General features: G+C 57.4%; 4 protein-coding genes across 4 annotated transcripts; 1 reads left to right on the forward strand and 3 right to left on the reverse strand.

The window, feature by feature from the left end:
• Positions 1-1,689: 1,689 nt before the first annotated feature.
• Positions 1,690-3,308, reverse strand: THITE_2129847 (uncharacterized protein; the record flags this gene model as incomplete). Its single annotated transcript, XM_003654340.1, has 9 exons — positions 1,690-1,763; positions 1,854-1,957; positions 2,059-2,061; positions 2,256-2,303; positions 2,392-2,478; positions 2,750-2,831; positions 3,065-3,093; positions 3,156-3,251; positions 3,286-3,308. The coding sequence occupies 9 exons, from the start codon at positions 3,306-3,308 to the stop codon at positions 1,690-1,692; spliced, it is 546 nt and encodes a 181-aa protein (XP_003654388.1).
• Positions 3,309-4,204: 896 nt separating this feature from the next.
• On the forward strand, positions 4,205-7,358 carry THITE_2117374 (uncharacterized protein). Its single transcript, XM_003654341.1, has 5 exons — positions 4,205-4,535; positions 4,597-4,730; positions 4,798-5,046; positions 5,106-6,699; positions 6,786-7,358. Exons 1-5 carry the CDS (start codon positions 4,334-4,336, stop codon positions 6,944-6,946), a joined length of 2,340 nt encoding a protein of 779 aa, XP_003654389.1. The 5' UTR covers positions 4,205-4,333; the 3' UTR covers positions 6,947-7,358.
• Positions 7,359-9,516: 2,158 nt separating this feature from the next.
• Positions 9,517-11,605, reverse strand: THITE_2117375 (uncharacterized protein). The gene is made up of 2 exons (XM_003654342.1): positions 11,054-11,605; positions 9,517-10,995 (listed from the first exon to the last, which is right to left on the reverse strand). The coding sequence occupies exons 1-2, from the start codon at positions 11,120-11,122 to the stop codon at positions 9,823-9,825; spliced, it is 1,242 nt and encodes a 413-aa protein (XP_003654390.1). The 5' UTR covers positions 11,123-11,605; the 3' UTR covers positions 9,517-9,822.
• A 1,684-nt stretch (positions 11,606-13,289) lies between these two features.
• Positions 13,290-16,586, reverse strand: THITE_2117377 (uncharacterized protein). Its single transcript, XM_003654343.1, has 3 exons — positions 14,880-16,586; positions 14,298-14,794; positions 13,290-14,239 (listed from the first exon to the last, which is right to left on the reverse strand). The coding sequence occupies exons 1-3, from the start codon at positions 16,425-16,427 to the stop codon at positions 13,849-13,851; spliced, it is 2,436 nt and encodes an 811-aa protein (XP_003654391.1). The 5' UTR covers positions 16,428-16,586; the 3' UTR covers positions 13,290-13,848.
• Positions 16,587-16,866: the final 280 nt, after the last annotated feature.

Here is a 16,866-nt window from a genome sequence, read left to right on the forward strand (position 1 = left end):
TCCGCTTCAGGTTGCGCCGATGGCCGTGTTATCTTGCCGCGCGTCAGGGCCGGGGCGGGCGGGAAAGATTGGATGCAAGACGGCATTCCCGAGACACGGCGGGACAATGTACCCCCTTGCCCGTCCTCCAGCTTTCTTCGGACCTGGCCGAGTCATGGAGCCCAGCCGCATGTCTCAGCAGTGGCGTCGGACTGCGGCCGTTGCCTGAACAAAGCTGAAGGGGACGCAACTTGTACTGTACCGCCGCTTTGAGAGAGGGCGCTGAAACGGAATTGCTGTTTCTGATTTCTCGAGACGCGCAACAGGTTTAGGCCGCCCACCGGCTCCGCTTGGTTTCCAGGTTCCTTTCGCCCGTTTCTGGTCGGGGTTGCGGCCGTTAACTACAAGGTTACTACTGTAATATGTAGGCAAAAGAAGAGATGGAGGGGGAAGGTGAGATGAATCGTGTAGTTGGTGCTGGCTTCATCAGGCGTCTTGTTTTGTGCTTGCAGACCCAAGCGGGCCGTCCAGCCCCTGTCCGCCTGCTGGATCAAGTTCCCCCACACCACGCTAGCGTTAGTTTACATGCTTGGCAGGGCTGCAGGAGCTACAACTTGGGACGGACAATCTCCGCTGAGCGGGCACGAAACTAAGACAAGTATTCCGTAGAGACACGCGAGGGCACAGTTGGTGCGACCGCAGCTGCCGGGTCCGAAGTTGTGTGTAGCCCCAGCTGCGCAGCGCATTGCAGAATCGCAGTGCTCCGAACGACCAACACTGCGGTTGGTGCGACCGAGAGGCCTCTTGACAGCTGCGGTGCATCAAGACAAGCGGACTGTGGAGTAGTTACGTGCATCCCTGATGCACCGAGATGTTCACGAACCAACACAACCTTATCCAGACAGGAGAGTCTAATGTGGCCCTGTCTTTCATTGTGCGCGGACCCGGAGATGAAAACGGAATATAGACCAAATCCGAATCCAGCAGTATGCAGCGTCAGTAGATCGGATAACGAGTCATCGGATGCCGTTTACGGAGCGGTAGTACACTAGTGGAGGGACAGGGCGGGCTGACACGACGGCAACCGGGGTAAGCTGCGGTCTGGGTTGTGCGTTCCGGCGTGCTGGGAAGGACATCGGGTAGGTTGCTGTGGGTGTGCGGTGTTTTCTGCACTGTCCACAGTGTTGTGGAGAAGGAAGGACGGTTGGAGAAGGCTGGTTGGCTCATGCTGGGTCGAGAGGGCGTGATCAACAGCGTCGACCTGCAGCTTGCATGACCGTGATAATGCCTTGCTTGATTCACACCGTCGCACGGCTGAGCCACACCGCCAGCTTACCCATGTTTGGGTCTCGAACGACTGGGCTGGGTCCTGGATCTTTCCGACTGACGGAGTGCCGTTCAACGGGAACTGGCGTCAGCCCCCAAGATTCCAGGTAATTTATCTTCAGGTGGTTGCAGTCAATGCTTCGTGCGGCGTCATCGCCGTGCTGTGGCTTTCGGGTTCGTCTGGGATTGCGTCTAGTATGTGCTTCCTTGCTCTCCCGACCCGAAAGCAAGCGTTCGCATGACTGTCTATTATATACGGAGGTGTATCCGTTCTGGGCTCAAAACGCGCATCATCGTGCCTGGTGTCGGACATGGATGAAACAATACGCCCCCTCCTATAGATAGAAGCCGTCGATCCACAACCGACTTGACAAACGACACAACTCACCGCCTGGTGCTGCCCTTGCCAGCATTCAACTCCAGCACCCGAGTTTCCTGCCGGGGGTCCTTCACGTATACTAGGTAGTGTCCGATGTATGTAAGTACACTATGTACCGACCCAGCACATTGGGGAGCCCTGAGCGGCCCGGGCGAGACAACAATCTCACTTTGGCGGGCATCTGCAGGAACCTGCAGGAGAGAGCGCGCCATCTTCTTGGCTCCTTGCTGCCCTGCCGCTCCTTGTTCGGATGAAGCCGTGTCTCCGAGATCACTGCACGGAAATATTCCGTACCGTGATAGTGTAGCGGAAAGGCAGCCAGCCGAAAATGGTCCTTCAACCTTTCGCTCCCGGTCTTTTCACAGATACCCTACACACTAGGTAGTGTAGTAGTGTAGTGTACACTACACTATGTAAGGTATGTCGGCAGGTTGATCCACACGAGTATTCCATGCAGATATCTGGTCTGGTGCGTTAGTTACCCCGCTATTCAGTGTAGTGTACGGATTCAGGTACTGCTCTCACGCCCCACCACCTGCTGCGGGGCGTTAGAATGTCTTGCAGTTCTCACTTCAAGCCGAAATGGCAGGGGCCGGCTTGGCGCTTCCGCGACACGCGGCTGCAGCCAGGTTCAGCGAGTCCGACACTGTGATTTTCTTTGTCTTTTTTCGTTTTCTGCTGCTCCGTTTTGGTCTCGAGTCGCTTACTAAACAGAACGCCTTGACTTGACTCTCACATTGCCGCGCAGATCGTTGCAGCCGGGTCTGCATTTCTTGAGGGCCCTGGAATGGCCCCTGATGGAGGGGCAGCGAGCTGGGGCTGCCCCTGAACAAGCTTCGCTGAGGAAGGGATGGCATGGACAAATCATCCAATCATGGGGCCTTTCCCCCTGTCACATGGGAGTGGGCTTCCCCATCCAGCTGTCTCCACTCGGCAGCCACGAAACACGAACTCGATTCGTCCCGGAAGACAACCCAAGATGCGCACCACGCACACAAGTACACGATAATCTCGCTGGTATTATGGAGGTGGCGGGGTGTCTGCAAGTCGGTAATCGGTACACACCGTTCGTTTGCCTTTGTCTTGATGTACACGAAGAATGAGACGAGACGGTGATCAAAGTAAGCGATGCAATACACAGCAATTGCTATGTAACTTCACATACACCGGATTAATTACCAGGATGGAAGGGTCCATCCATCAGACACTTATCACTCCACATGAATCTACTTACCCTCCTGTCTCAGAAAAAGGAAAGAATCGGCTTCATGCCCGCGCGGTCGAAAGAGAACAAGAGTCAGTCCAGGTTTTCATAATTTAGATTTGAGCCCGGCGTGGCTCTTCATTTAGTCATGCATTCATTATATTTCAGGTACTTACTAGTAGTATTTTGTCCAAGCAGTAGCGTTCTGTGGTATGTTCTCTTAAGGTTCTGCTTTTGTCGAGTGCCCCACCTGCAGCGCAGACGGACCTGGCCAGGGACTGCGCTAGCGCAGGACCGGCTGTCTTGGCTCCCTTTCTCCGTTTCCTTGCATGCTGGTCCCAGGCCAACCGCCATGGGAGACAACTGCAAAGTGTGAGACTTGCAAGCTGCCCCACACCTTTGGAGCTTCTCATGTTCCATTGTTATTGTTAATCAGCAGACGTGACTGATAATTTCCTCTCCCGTCAGCCATTATTGGAACCCTTGTGAATAGTACATACAACTCGTGAGAAGCAACGCTGTGGCATCCCTACAACGTGCCTCCTCACTGCACCAGGTACGGATGGGCAGTTACACTCGGTAACCAAGCCCCAGGAACAGCCGTCAGATGGTTGCGTGCGGTGCGCTCCCCCCAATGCGACACCCCCCAACCGGAAGTTTTGTGGAGGGCCCACCTTGCGCCGCTGACCCGCGCTCCCCTTCCAACATCATCCGCCCAAGCGTCCCAAGACACCCAAGACACCCAAGACACGCAGACTTCGCATTCATTCAGCCATCCTCAACCCACCACTTCCGTTTCCTAACAACACGCAGGCACACACACACACACACGCATACACACACACACACACTCACGGCCGCGCTAAATCAGGAACCCAGCCTGCCCCTTTCATCTGAAGACGCATTGCACCTCGTTAACGTTAGGCTACACATTTATCCTTGGGATTGGTTCTTTTCCTTCCCTCTTCCCCTCTCCCCGCGCACGCTCCCCCTTTGTGGCGCTCGCTCCCTTGCCCCACTGAAGGCAGTGCATCGGCCCCCCTTCTCGTTCGCGCCAGCCAGGGACGGAGCACGAACCAGCGCACGAACGAACGAAGCCTCGCCGTCATCCGGCTGGTCCCGAGCAATCCAATTCGATCGATCTCCATACGCACCGAACTCATTACTCCGTACCTGCTTTCTCTGATTTATCCAGAGAAACCAGCCAGCCCTCGATCGCTGCCTCACACAAAGAATTGCTGGCTAGCGACAGCGCAACCCTCGCCCGCCCAGCTCCCTGTGCGCCGCACTTCAGAAGAGAGAGGGGGGGAAAAAAAATAAACAGCACTGGTTAAAGGACTCAATCGCGCTTCCGACGCCGGCGCCGACGCTTCGTCGCTGTTTCTTGAGAGGCTTCGGGCCTGGCAGCCTGACCATCTCCGTAGCCGCTCCTGTCACCCGCCGCCATGTCTGTCATGTTACAGACACCTTCCCGAGCCTCGACCGCGTCCTCCTCCTCGTTTCAGCCCATATCCCGCCAGAACACAATGTCCTCCTACGATGGCTCGCGGTCCGCCCGCCAGTCAAAGCGATATTCCATGTCGGCTTTGTACATGTCCATGTCCGCCAATGAGTCCGACCTGGTCATCGAAGACGATCTCGCCAAAGGTGCGCCTGGATGATGGTCTCTCTCTGCCCGTGCTCGGCTGGATATTGACTGTGGCTACAGCGCAAAAGGTATTGCGGGACCTCAAGTCCAAAATTTCATCGCAGTCAAAAAAGAACTTTGTCCTCGAGAAGGATGTTCGCTATCTGGACTCGCGCATCGCCCTGTTGATTCAGAACCGTATGGCCCTGGAGGAGGTGCGTTTCACCACTGTGTATCGAGCGCACAAGCGCACTTCATGAGCACTGCTAACGGCGTTGCCAGCAAAACGAAGTCGCAAGCCACCTTGAGGACGCTGCCGAGATGCAGGAGGGCACCTTTCCCAACGACGAGAAAACTCAAAGATATGGGAATCTCATGTTCCTGCTGCAGTCGGAACCCAGGCATATTGCCCATCTTTGCCGGCTGGTCTCCATGTCCGAGATCGACTCGTTGTTGCAGACCGTCATGTTCACCATCTACGGGAACCAGTACGAAAGTCGGGAAGAGCATCTGCTGCTGACCATGTTTCAGGTAAGCAGGCCCTCGCTCCCCCCGGCCGCTACGGCTTTCAGCTGACATGCTCTCTTCAGTCTGTTCTCACGTACCAGTTCGACAACACGCCTGAATATTCCTCGCTCTTGCGCGCCAACACCCCAGTTTCGCGGATGATGACGACGTACACAAGAAGAGGGCCGGGTCAGAGCTTTTTGAAGTCGGTTCTGGCCGACAGGATCAACAGTCTGATCGAACTGAAGGACCTGGATTTGGAGATCAACCCGCTCAAGGTCTACGAGCGCATGATCGAACAGATCGAGCAGGACACCGGAAGTCTGCCGGCGTCGCTGCCCAAGGGCATCACCCAGGAGCAGGCTGCCGAAAACCCCCAGGTCCAGGCGATTATCGAGCCACGGCTGACCATGTTGACCGAGATCGCCAACGGATTTCTGACCACCATCATCGAAGGATTGGAGGAAACGCCGTACGGTATCCGGTGGATATGCAAGCAGATCCGCAGCCTGGCGAAGAGGAAATATCCGGATGCTAACGACCAGGTTATCTGCACTCTCATCGGCGGCTTCTTCTTCCTGCGCTTCATCAACCCTGCCATCGTCACGCCCAAGTCCTACATGCTCATCGATGGGACGCCGGCGGAGCGCCCGAGGAGGACACTCACGCTGATTGCCAAGATGCTGCAAAACCTGGCGAACAAACCGTCGTACTCGAAGGAGCCGTACATGGCCAAGTTGCAGCCCTTCATCCATCAGAACAAAGACCGGGTCAACAAGTTCATGCTGGACCTGTGCGAGGTCCAGGACTTCTACGAGAGCCTCGAAATGGACAACTACGTAGCGCTTTCCAAGAAGGACCTGGAGCTGTCCATCACGCTGAACGAAATCTACGCCATGCACGCCCTGATCGAGAAGCACTCGGCCGAGCTCTGCAAGGACGAGAACTCGCACCTTTCCATCATCATGGCCGAGCTCGGCCCCGCACCACCCCAGGTTCCGAGGAAGGAGAACAGAGTGCTGAACCTACCGCTGTACAGCAAGTGGGAGACCGCCATCGACGACCTGACCGCCGCGCTCGATATCACCCAGGAGGAGGTATATTTCATGGAGGCCAAGTCGATCTTCGTGCAGATCCTGCGGACCATCCCTCAGAACTCGTCGGTGGCGAAGCGGCCTTTGCGTCTCGAGCGCATCGCCGACGCAGCCGCCACGTCCAAGAACGATGCGGTCATGGTGCGCAAGGGCATCCGGGCTATGGAGCTGCTGAGCCAGCTGCAGGAGCTCCGGGTCGTCGACAAGAGCGATGGCTTTGGCCTGCTCCGCGACGAGGTCGAGCAGGAGCTTCAGCACCTCGGCTCGCTCAAGGAGGGCGTCCTCGCCGAGACGCAGAAGCTCGAGGAGGTGTATAAGACGATCCGCGACCACAACACATACCTGGTCGGCCAGCTCGAGACGTACAAGAACTACCTGCACAACGTCCGCAGCCAGAGCGAGGGCACGCGCCGGAAGCAGCAGAAGCAGCAGGTCTTGGGCCCGTACAAGTTCACGCACCAGCAGCTCGAGAAGGAGGGCGTCATCCAGAAGAGCAACGTGCCGGACAACAGAAGGGCCAACATCTACTTCAACTTCACCAGCCCGCTCCCTGGCACCTTTGTCATCTCCCTGCACTACAAGGGTAAGTCTTCATTCTTCCTGGGCTATTGACGTTGATATGACCTAGTCTGGCGTCCCAGTTGTTGGCTAACCGATATACGACGCCAGGACGCAACCGCGGCCTGCTCGAGCTGGACCTCAAGCTCGACGACCTGCTCGAGATGCAAAAGGACAACCAGGACGACCTCGACCTGGAATACGTCCAGTTCAACGTGCCCAAGGTCCTCGCGCTGCTCAACAAGCGGTTCGCCAGGAAGAAAGGGTGGTAGGGCGCCCGTTCTCGTCGTCCTTTCCTGCCTGCCTGGCTGGGGCGGGTGCGGTCTCGACCACGGCGGCGGCAGCACCAAGGCCAACGGCGCCGCGGCCAACGCGGCGGCTGCTTGTATCACTGCCTTGTGGTTTATGCGCCATGTGCCTGTTTTTTCCATCATTTCCTCTCCTCTTCTATCTGCGGCGCGGATTCTGCGCAAGGGAGGTTCTAATCGGCGTTTGATGTTTACGACTGTAAGGGTTCAAGTTGAGTTATTCATGTGATATTGGGTTCTGGGGCCGGCTGGGCAGGGGCGGAGGATGGGTTGATCTCCTTCCTTCCCTTCCTGGGGCTGTTTTTCGTCTGTTGCTGATGTCGTCTGGTGCTGTTGCTATCATGTCCGGTTCTGTTGCCCCGATGTACGGCCGGGATGGCCACCCCTTGATACCACTGTTGCTCTTGTGTTTTTCTCTACTGTTGCGACAACCGCTGTTCTAGTCACAGCTGCAGTTCCCGCTCCTCGTGTGTCTTTCCTCCGTGTTTCCACTTTACTCCTTGATTCCGGTGCTTGTGGTTAACGGCGGATACACACACACACACACACACCCACACATGCGCACACATATGGGACGTCGGTTAATCTCTTTGGCGGACTCGGACTCGAATCGTTGCGGCCTCGCGGCGTTGCTCCCAGGTTGCCCTTCTCTGTGCTGCGGGAGACCTGAGACAGCAACGAGTAAAATGCGCGGGATAAGTCGCGATCAACAAAAAGCCACCTTTCCGTCCTGACTCGAAAACCAGGTCTGCTTCACGATAGGCTCGGTTCGACACACAGCCACGCCATGCCTTCTCTGGGGTCTCTTTTTTCCCCTCCTTTTCATCAGCTCGACTTGCTGTTTCGGCGGGCCTGGGCTTGGCTTGCTTGGTTGAGGCTGTCGCCGCGGTGGGGGTTGGCTCGCTTGCTTGCCTTTTTTCTCATTTTGGTTTGGTTGGGAGGGCGAATATCAACAGTATATGGGCATACTAATTCATGGACTGGGGGAGGGTTCTATGGGAACGGGGTTGGGCGACCCCGACTGTGGTGAGACGTGTGGTGGTGAGGGGGATGGGGTCGGGGAGCCTATCGCGGTCCGCCCGCCCGCCCGCCCGGCTGGCTCATTCAAGTCGGAGTATCTGACTCTTGTGAGCCTGATCGGGCGAAAGGGCGGGTGGGCTACCTGGCGCGGGGGCTGGAGGGGTGTGCCTGCTGGTTGGTGATGGAATGACTGGAGGCGGCTCACATGTGGGATGGAGGATATGATATGGCAGGCTCAGGTTGGACCGAAAAGGTTGGGCCTGCGAATACGATTGGGTCGTTTGGGGTGTCGAGGAGTGAGGATAGGAGGAGGATGCCGTTTGTGCCGTTTCGATCGTTGGGGAAGGGGGTGGAATGTGTAATTGTAGGATAGGGGAGATGGCGGCGCCGGCTGGTCGGGTTCGGTCCGGCCCTCCGAGGTCTCCGGGGAGGGGGTTTACTGTTTGTTGGTTTTCTCTTTCGCTTTGTATGTCTCCGGGGAGGTACATATTCGCTTGTTCTTCGCTGGTGGAGTTCGGGGTGGCTGTAATGAGTTATGCTACTTGTCTTCACTTCTTACACTCATGATTGTTGAGTTTTTGTCCGGCATTTTTTCTTCTTCTTCCTCTTTTCTTCTTGATGTCCTGGGATATGCCCCGGCTAAATGGGGTCGGTGGTATGTTGGCTTAGCTGCGAGAAGTAGATACCGTTGTATACCCCGAGCGGGGAACACAGAATGAAGACCTGATAGACCGCTGTGCTCAGCTGGGAAGCCTGGGGAACGAGTCTCCTTAAACCACCCGTCAGGGCCACCAGGCTGCCGTTCCCCCCTGTCTATCTAGCTCAGGCCTATCAAGCCCCTGAAAGCGGCCAGGGCGATAGCGATGCTGATGATCGGAGTTGTGGCAAGAGTTGGTTAATGGGAATGGGAGAGGGACTTAGAAAGGGAACGGGAATAGGAATAGGTGGGAGGGGATAGATCAGGGGGAGAGGGGGGGAGAGGGGAAGAGCAGTCAGAGAAAGGCAGGGTAGGTGAGCAGGTGTAAGTTCTCATTCTCAAGACGTTGGATCCTCTTATTGCAGTATCCTCTTTCTTTCTTTCTTTCTGTCTGTCTGTCTGTCTGTCTGTCTGTCTGTCTGTCAGTCTGGCTGTCTGTCTGTCTGCTAGCCAGAAGTGTACAACAGTTAGTGGAGTTGCTATTGTTGTTCTTACTTGCCATTAGAGTTGGGAAAAGACTCGACGGGAAAGGAGGGCTAAGCAGCTTGGGGGACACTGTAAGCTTAGCAGTGAGAATGTGGACACATGGTCTTGTCACAGCGGACAGAGCGCTCGTTTAGAAGTTGAGGTCGCATAGAACTGGAGCCTATGACAATGGTCTACCAACATATGTGTGCATGCCGACAAGAAGCATGTGAGACAATAGAAACGACAGACTATAACAGCATGCAGTTCCAGGTTAGTTCTAAATCGCTACGAAGATGCTTCCAGCGGCGTTGAGATTGGGACTTGCTATGGCAGTAATGCCCTGTGATATCGTGACGTCTTCTCGGACTACAATGATTCATGAAGACCCGGGGGATGTGGTGATATCATGACTTGTGGTGGTGAGTCGCCATCTCCGCGACATACAGGTCCCAGCTAAGTACCCGTGAGACTCGCTTGCCAGTTCCGAACGAAAACAACCATTGTGCGCTTCTGCTGGTCTCCTTCTATCTTTACACAGCCGCTCATTCATTTGGCGTCGTCAAATGGCCAAAGCCACCGCACTTTCGTACTATGCATAACGCAAATTGAACGCAACGTTTTAACCTTCCATCTTCCGGCCCGCCCTCCTGTCTCATCATACCTTAACCCCCACAGGCGGCGGCACATCACCGTCCAGATCAACCCACTCCGCCCAGGGCTCATTCAGCTGCGTCGGCAACGGCGATATTGCGTTTCCGGTTTCTCCCAGCGCATCCTGCGACGCCTCAGGCACCTGCGCGGCGGCAGCGACAGTAGCCAGCACGACAGCAGGATCCACCGGTGCCGGTGCCGGCGCCGGGATACTGTCGGCCATTGTCTCGTCCCCCGCCGTCGTCGTAGCCGCCATGTCAAACGGAAATTGGTACGCCTTCAGCGTTGACGGCAGCGAAAGGCTGCGCATATGCCACCCACCACCACCGACTGGTGCCGCTCCAGGTTCGCCGCGATACCAGCGACTGTCCCCAAGCCCGCCAGCTTCTGGGAAGACAGCCTGCACCAGTGGTCTGGAAGTCGTCTGGCTGGTTGTGGTGGTGGTGTCGTAGGGATAACCCGGTTGTGCCGTCTCGGGCAGCGGCTGTGCGTCGACGCTGCTGCTATCCAAGAAATAGTTGGTGGCCGCGCTGTGGTCGAGCATGCTGATGCCGAGTCCCGTGGTGGAAGCCGATGCTGTCTCTGGTAGCGCTTTCGATACGGAACTCGAGGGCCGAGTCGGCGAGCCTTCCAGGGCAAGCGGCGACATGGACCGGGACTTGCCCTCGCAGGCCGGCGGCAATGGGTAGGAGGTGGGCGGGGTGGGGAGAGGGGACGCTTGGCTTGCCGAAGCAGGCGCCGCTTCAGGCGCCTGGTACTGGCGCATGAATGCCATGTGGATGTTGAGGGAGGGCGCCGGATAGCTGTGTGACAGCGGTTGCTGGTGCTGTGGCCGGTGTGTCGCCCACCTGGAGGAGAGTTGCACGTGAGGAAAGTGCTGCGCGAAGAGGGCATCTACCTCGGCGTATCGGTCGGCCCGGTTCGCCGTGGCGGCTTGCGAAGGGTTGCTGGCGGCAGGGATGGGGAAGCGGCAGGCCGTGCTATCGTCGTCATCGCTTTCGTACTGCTCGTCCCCCAGCACGGCTTCGCGCGTGATCTTGAGGCCTCTCCCTGTGCGCTTCTTGCGGCACTCGGACGCCTTCAGTGCTGACCTGATCCGGTGCTCAATGTCGCGGTCGGCCCGGCGCGAGGCTGCGATGTATGCTCTCTCCTGGTTCTCTTCATGGGTTCGCTGCGTCTACCGGCACGTTAGTGGGCTGGGAGATCCAGTTGGGCTCTTGGATGTGCTCACTTACCCTTTTCGGGGGCGCCTCTGCCAGATCGCTGCTCGAGTCCGAAGACAGCGACGGGCGCTTCGTAGGCATGATGATTGCTGACGTCTCCTCTTCGTGAGTCCAGATTTGGTTGGCGCGGACAAGCTCGGGAATTGATGGCAAAAGCAGCTTGGGTTCTGATCGTGCAGGCCTGACAGGCAATTAACAGGGCAATTTCCCGTTTGTTTTGTTCCTCGAGCGTTCTGTTTGCGACCCGGATAGCCACAGACTGGCACAGGGTGATGGTGATACCAGGCAGTACCCGCGCAGTTCGATGGCAAGAATGCTATAAGGAGCAGAGATGGGGTTCGACTTGTTGGAAGAGGTTACGGCTTGAAACCGGGATGAAGACGCGAGGTCCAGAGAAACAACTCTTCTAGAGCTTTGCTTGGGAAACCCAGGGAAGGAGCGGCTGTGTAAGTGGGAGGAGACAACGGCCACAGCTGCCCGGGAGAACGAGGTGCTTGGGAAATACAAGTGATGTACAGTACGTCAGGGGGGAAGGCACAAACGGGAGCTTGCAGGTTAGCACAGTGTGTAATCAAAAAAGCTGGCTATTTCTTCCGGGTGGGAGGCGCCGATTCGGCTTGCTATTTCTCAAATGCATCCATCGATGCACCACCTATCCGAGTCGATGAGTCGCTTGGATCTCGATCAAAGCGGAGCGATCACAGCGGAGGTCTGCCGTCGTCAGTCGCCCCCGCTGACCCCTAACTTCGCTCGCTACCCCACTCCAGAACGTGAGGGGCCGGGGGAGCTCTGTTTGACTTTCGGGGCCTGTCCACGGAACCTGGCAGGCAGATATCACTCGTCCGCGTTGGAAACCAGAAAGTCGGTGCCAGATACCTCCCCTCGCCGCCATCCATTTTGACGACAGGGACCGGAGCATCCTCCCCGTCATTTAGCACGAAGCTACGGTACCTTAGTTAAGATGTTTTCTTTCCTCCGGTGACTTGCTGGCGAACTATGCCCCGCCTTCTCACTTCTGTTCTCCCCCGCCTGCGTTTCCAATGAGAGAACCGGCAAGACTGTGGCCTTGCCTGCTGCAAACAGCCCGCAGTTGATAAGCCAACCCACCAATGGATGTTTCTAGTAGTGTACTTACTGGGATGGGGTTGCTTGCGTCCGATGCTTGCGGCCGGGCACAGTGGGCCCCTGGGAGCAAGTTGTCCGTACCGAGCAACTTGCCGGACTTTCTGCGTCAGGTATGGACGTAGGGAGGAGCGATCTTCGGTATGAAGGTAGGTTCCTAGGTAGACACTCTTGCTGAGATCCTTTCCATGTTATGTACAATAAGCTCCCATCATCGGATTTGGGTGACGTCAGGCAATACTTTGTTCAGCTCGAAGTACGGACGTATTCCGTACTGTGTACCGGACACTTGAGAAGCTTCTCAACTGCCGTTGGTTCCCGGACCTTCCGTCCGGTCGTATCCACTCGTAACGACCCAATCAGATTTCCCAATTGATTCCAGGCGGACTGAGACCCACCTTTTCGCTTGATCAGAGCCCCACATGCGAAACGGAAACGACAGATATCACCAATACGCACAACTACTCTGGGATCCAGTCGATGGATGGGCTGCGACAGCAGTCTACCACAATAACAGGTAGCTAGCACCTTACACAGGATCTACCTATTGCGGTACATACATAATTGGACTTCCTGGGCAGCCCCTCTCCCAGGATGTGGCTCTAATGCCCCTCGTTCCGATGCAGCATGTTACGCATGTCCGCACAGTACGGATACACGCGCCAAGAGCGGGGAAGCGAAAGCTTCAGATTCCCGTCTTCACGACGCTCGCTCGCATGGCATTTTGCACAGATGCCAAGCCTTAGTTTCTGTCAGGGGCGATGGCTGATCGACTGCCAAGGAACATTTACTCCACTATTTCGTCATTCTGACTTGGCATCCAGCGACATGAAGCATTGCCATGCAAAGCGCGCGAAAGCAGTTGGGATTCTCGGCCGAGCCCGTTCTTACGAAGTAATTACACCGTTCTGGGTTGTGCAGCACACATAAACCAAGCAATCCCATTGGGCATTGGCATTTTCACCGAGGGAGGGGTGAAGACACCAATGGCATTGATCGTGCCTAGGTCGGTAGGTATGTCAATTCCGGATTCTACTGGGGTAGGGGTGATTTTACTGTGGAGCTGCCCTGTCGCCTACCCGCCACATCCAGTTGCAAGCGTCCAGACTCAAAATTACGTCACTTGTGATTCTCAATGGCTGTCGCCGAGTCCACCCATGTCCGGATCCGTACACTCGTACGCTAGCGTATACTAGGTAGTGTACACCAAGCCATCAGCTGCGGAGTTCCCATTTACACGTACAGTAGGCCCTTGGTAGCACCAACCATCAGATATGAAGCGAATTGTTTTCGGGGCACTGAGCCCGGCATAGAGGCCGAACTCCAAATCCGGAGGGTGGACGGAGAGCAAGGCCCCCGCTTTCAGACTCCTCTTCCAGGTGTTGTGTCCTCCTAGGCTGGCTCCTTTTCCCGAGTGGGGCGCAGAGAGAGACTACCTCACTTTCACCCGTCGCGGTTCACCCAAGTATGGTTTCTCACGGTCTAACATTATAGCAAGTCATTAGTGCACAGAAAGTGCTCAAGATAGGTAAATACAACGTTGACTTCCACGGCCCGCTTTGGGCCCTCGCCCTGTTGAGGATCGTCACTGTCGCGTCTGTCAATATACCCAGTTACCAAGCACACACTCCCAAACCCAGCCTAGCCCATCAGCCTCAGCATCAATCGCGACCCGCACCAGCGCGCTACCGCTTATGCGGCCAGACCCAGTCCCTCAACGATGGCGGGTCGATGCCGGCCTCAAAGGCCAGGTTGCGGGCCTTGATCTGGGCGCTGCGCAGGGCCTCGCGGGCGGCGGCGCCGCGGTTGCCGAGCCCGCGCGGCACCATGCGGTCGATGGCGTCCATGGCGAGGCTGAAGCGGTCCGTCTGGTTGCGGATGGCCAGCTCGAGCGGCGTGTCGATGTTTCCCTTCTCCTTGTAGCCGCGCACGTGCAGGTTCTCGCCGGCGCCGGGCCGCTTGTACGTCAGCCGGTGGACCAGCCAGGGGTAGCTGTGGAAGTTGAAGATGATGGGGCGGTCGGCGGTGAAGAGGGCGGTCCACTCCCTGTCAGTTAAGCCGTGGGGGTGATCGACGCTGTATAGCAATACGAGTTAGCTTTTTCCTGCAAAAAAGGAGCTTGGGTTTGACGGACTTCGAGATAAGCTTGAAGAGGTCGACGACGTTGACGCAGCGGATCTTGAGGTCCGGGAAGTGCTGGAGGAGGAGGTCGATGGCGGCCAGGGACTCCTGCGTCGCGACGTCGCCGCAGGAGGCCATCACAACGTCTGGGTCTTCTCCATTGTCGGTGCTGAACTGCGGCCAGATGCCGATGCCCTTGGTGCAGTGCACGATGGCGTCCTCCATGGACAGGTACTGCAGGTGCTCCTGCTTGTCGGCGACGACCACGTTGACGTAGTTGGACGACCGCAGGCAATGGTCCATGCACGAGAGCAGGCAGTTGCCGTCGGGCGGGAGGTAGATGCGGACGACCTCGGGGCTCTTGTTGGCCACGACATCTAGGAATCCGGGGTCCTGGTGGGTGAAGCCGTTGTGGTCCTGGCGCCAGACCAGGGCTGTGAGCAAAATATTCAATGACGCGATTTTGTTCCTCCATTCCACCTCGAGGCACTTCTCGAGCCATTTGCAGTGCTGTGAAAGCAGCGTCAGCACGGGGGAGCTGTCGGCGGCACTTCGCCCCGGGGGCGAAGGGGGAGGCGGAGGAAGCATCACGTACCTGGTTAACCATGGAGTCTACGATATGGATGAACGGCTCGTAGCTGTTCAGCAGGCCGTGGCGGCCGCTGAGGATGTAGCCCTCGAGCCAGCCCTCGCAAGTGTGCTCGGACAACATCTCCATGACGCGGCCGGCAGGGGCCAGGTTCCCTCCGTTCTCATCTTCCTCGAAGTACTCGCCCATCCAGACTTTCTTGCCGGCATCGTACACGGCGGACAACTTGTTGGACTCGGTCTCGTCCGGGCCGAAGAGGCGGAAGTTGGTCGGGTTCAGGGCCATGACGTCGCGCAGGAACTTGGCCATGTTCTGCATGCCCGAGCTCTTCACGGCAGCCGGCTTCTCCACTGGGATGGCGAAGTTGCGGAAGTTGGGCATCCTCAGCGGCTTCCTTAGGACGCCGCCGTTGGCGACTGGGTTGGCGCTCATGCGCCGGTTGCCCGTCGGGCAGAGCGCCTTGAGCTCCGGGCTGATCTTGCCGTCGGCAAACAGGCGGTCCGGCTCGTAGCTGCGCATCCAACGCTCCAGCAGCTTGAGGTGGTCCGAGTTCTCGTGTACATCCGTGATGGGCACCTGGTGGGCGCGCCAGTAGCCTTCCAGGTACTTGTCGTCGACCTTGCGCGGGCCGGTCCAGCCCTTGGGGGTGCGGAGGATGACGACGGGCCAGCGAGGCCGGAACGGCTTTCCCGAGTCTCTGGCCTGCTTCTGGAATCTCCTGATCTCTAGCACGCAGTGCTCAAGAGTCGCGGCCATGGCCTGGTGCATCGAGTCGACATCGTCGCCTTCGACAAAGTAGGGCTCGTAGCCGTAGCCGACGAAGAGGTTCTTAAGCTCCTCGTGGCTGATGCGGGCGAGGATGGTCGGGTTGTTGATCTTGTAACCGTTGAGGTGCAGGATCGGCAGCACGGCGCCGTCGGTGATAGGGTTGAGGAACTTGGTGCTGTGCCACGACGTGGCCAGCGGGCCCGTCTCGGCCTCGCCGTCGCCGACCATGGTGACGGCGATCAGGTCGGGGTGGTCGAAGACGGCGCCGAAAGCGTGGGATATCGAGTAACCGAGCTCGCCACCCTCGTGGATGCTGCCCGGTGTTTCTGGGGTCGCATGCGAGCCGATGCCGCCGGGAAAGGAGAACTGCTTGAAGAACTTCTGCATGCCCTCCTCGTCTTCGGACGTCTCGGGATACACCTCGGAGTAGGTGCCCTCGAGGTAGGCCTGCGAGAGCACGGCGGGAGCGCCGTGGCCCGGGCCCGAGATGAAGATGGCATCCAGGTCGTACTTGACAATCAGGCGGTTGAAATGCATGTAAGTGAAGATCTGGCCAGGGGCAGAGCCGAAGTGACCGAGAAGGCGGGCCTTGAGGTGTTCCTTCTTCAACGGCTCCTTAAGCAAAGGATTTTGGCGGAGGTAGATCATGCCGAGACTGAGGTACAGACTGGCCTTGAAGAAGTCGTTGTACTTCTTGATCTCGCCATCGGAGAGCGGCGCACCCTTGATGGTCGAGCGAGCGGGGCCGAAGGGCCGGAGACTCTCGGTCTCTGCCGAGTCGCCCATTGTGAATGCGGTACGTTGAGCACGGTGCGTGCTCGTCTCAGTTCAGGAGTTCAATTGTTCCTGGCTCAAGGGGAGTCGAAAGCTTCGAGCTGCCCACCGCAGACGGGTGTTGCGAATAACAATATAGGCAGGATTGGACGGGGGCCGGAAACTGGTGGGAAATGGGAACTGCAGAACTGGGAAGCGGGAACGGTTCCGGCTTTATACACGATCTACACTACATCATTGAAGCGGACAGCTGATTCGGGCAGACCCAGAGGCAGCAAGCAAGCAGGCGGGAGATGCTGCAGCGACAGAGCCTAGGTAGGAACAGAGAGGCTCACTCGGGCGTCGCGGCAATGCGGCACCAAGCAGCGCCCTCTCGCCACTGGGCGGTTGCCATGAAGAACTGGTGGGTGCCAGCGAGGCTCCATCTCAACCTGCATTGCAGGCTAGGTCC

Source organism: Thermothielavioides terrestris, chromosome 3 (assembly GCF_000226115.1).
Source record: "Thermothielavioides terrestris NRRL 8126 chromosome 3, complete sequence".
NCBI classification, from domain to species: Eukaryota; Fungi; Ascomycota; class Sordariomycetes; order Sordariales; family Chaetomiaceae; genus Thermothielavioides; species Thermothielavioides terrestris.

Coding starts and splice junctions, on each gene's coding strand:
- THITE_2117374 (XM_003654341.1), top strand. CDS start 4,334: ATGTCTGTCATGTTACAGACACCTTCCCGAGCCTCGACCGCGTCCTCC. Junction 4,731..4,797: donor ACCGTATGGCCCTGGAGGAG/GTGCGTTTCACC, acceptor CGGCGTTGCCAG/CAAAACGAAGTCGCAAGCCA. Junction 5,047..5,105: donor TGCTGCTGACCATGTTTCAG/GTAAGCAGGCCC, acceptor TGCTCTCTTCAG/TCTGTTCTCACGTACCAGTT.
- THITE_2117375 (XM_003654342.1), bottom strand. CDS start 11,122: ATGCCTACGAAGCGCCCGTCGCTGTCTTCGGACTCGAGCAGCGATCTG. Junction 10,996..11,053: donor CAGAGGCGCCCCCGAAAAGG/GTAAGTGAGCAC, acceptor ACGTGCCGGTAG/ACGCAGCGAACCCATGAAGA.
- THITE_2117377 (XM_003654343.1), bottom strand. CDS start 16,427: ATGGGCGACTCGGCAGAGACCGAGAGTCTCCGGCCCTTCGGCCCCGCT. Junction 14,795..14,879: donor TAGACTCCATGGTTAACCAG/GTACGTGATGCT, acceptor CTGCTTTCACAG/CACTGCAAATGGCTCGAGAA. Junction 14,240..14,297: donor CTCTTCAAGCTTATCTCGAA/GTCCGTCAAACC, acceptor ATTGCTATACAG/CGTCGATCACCCCCACGGCT.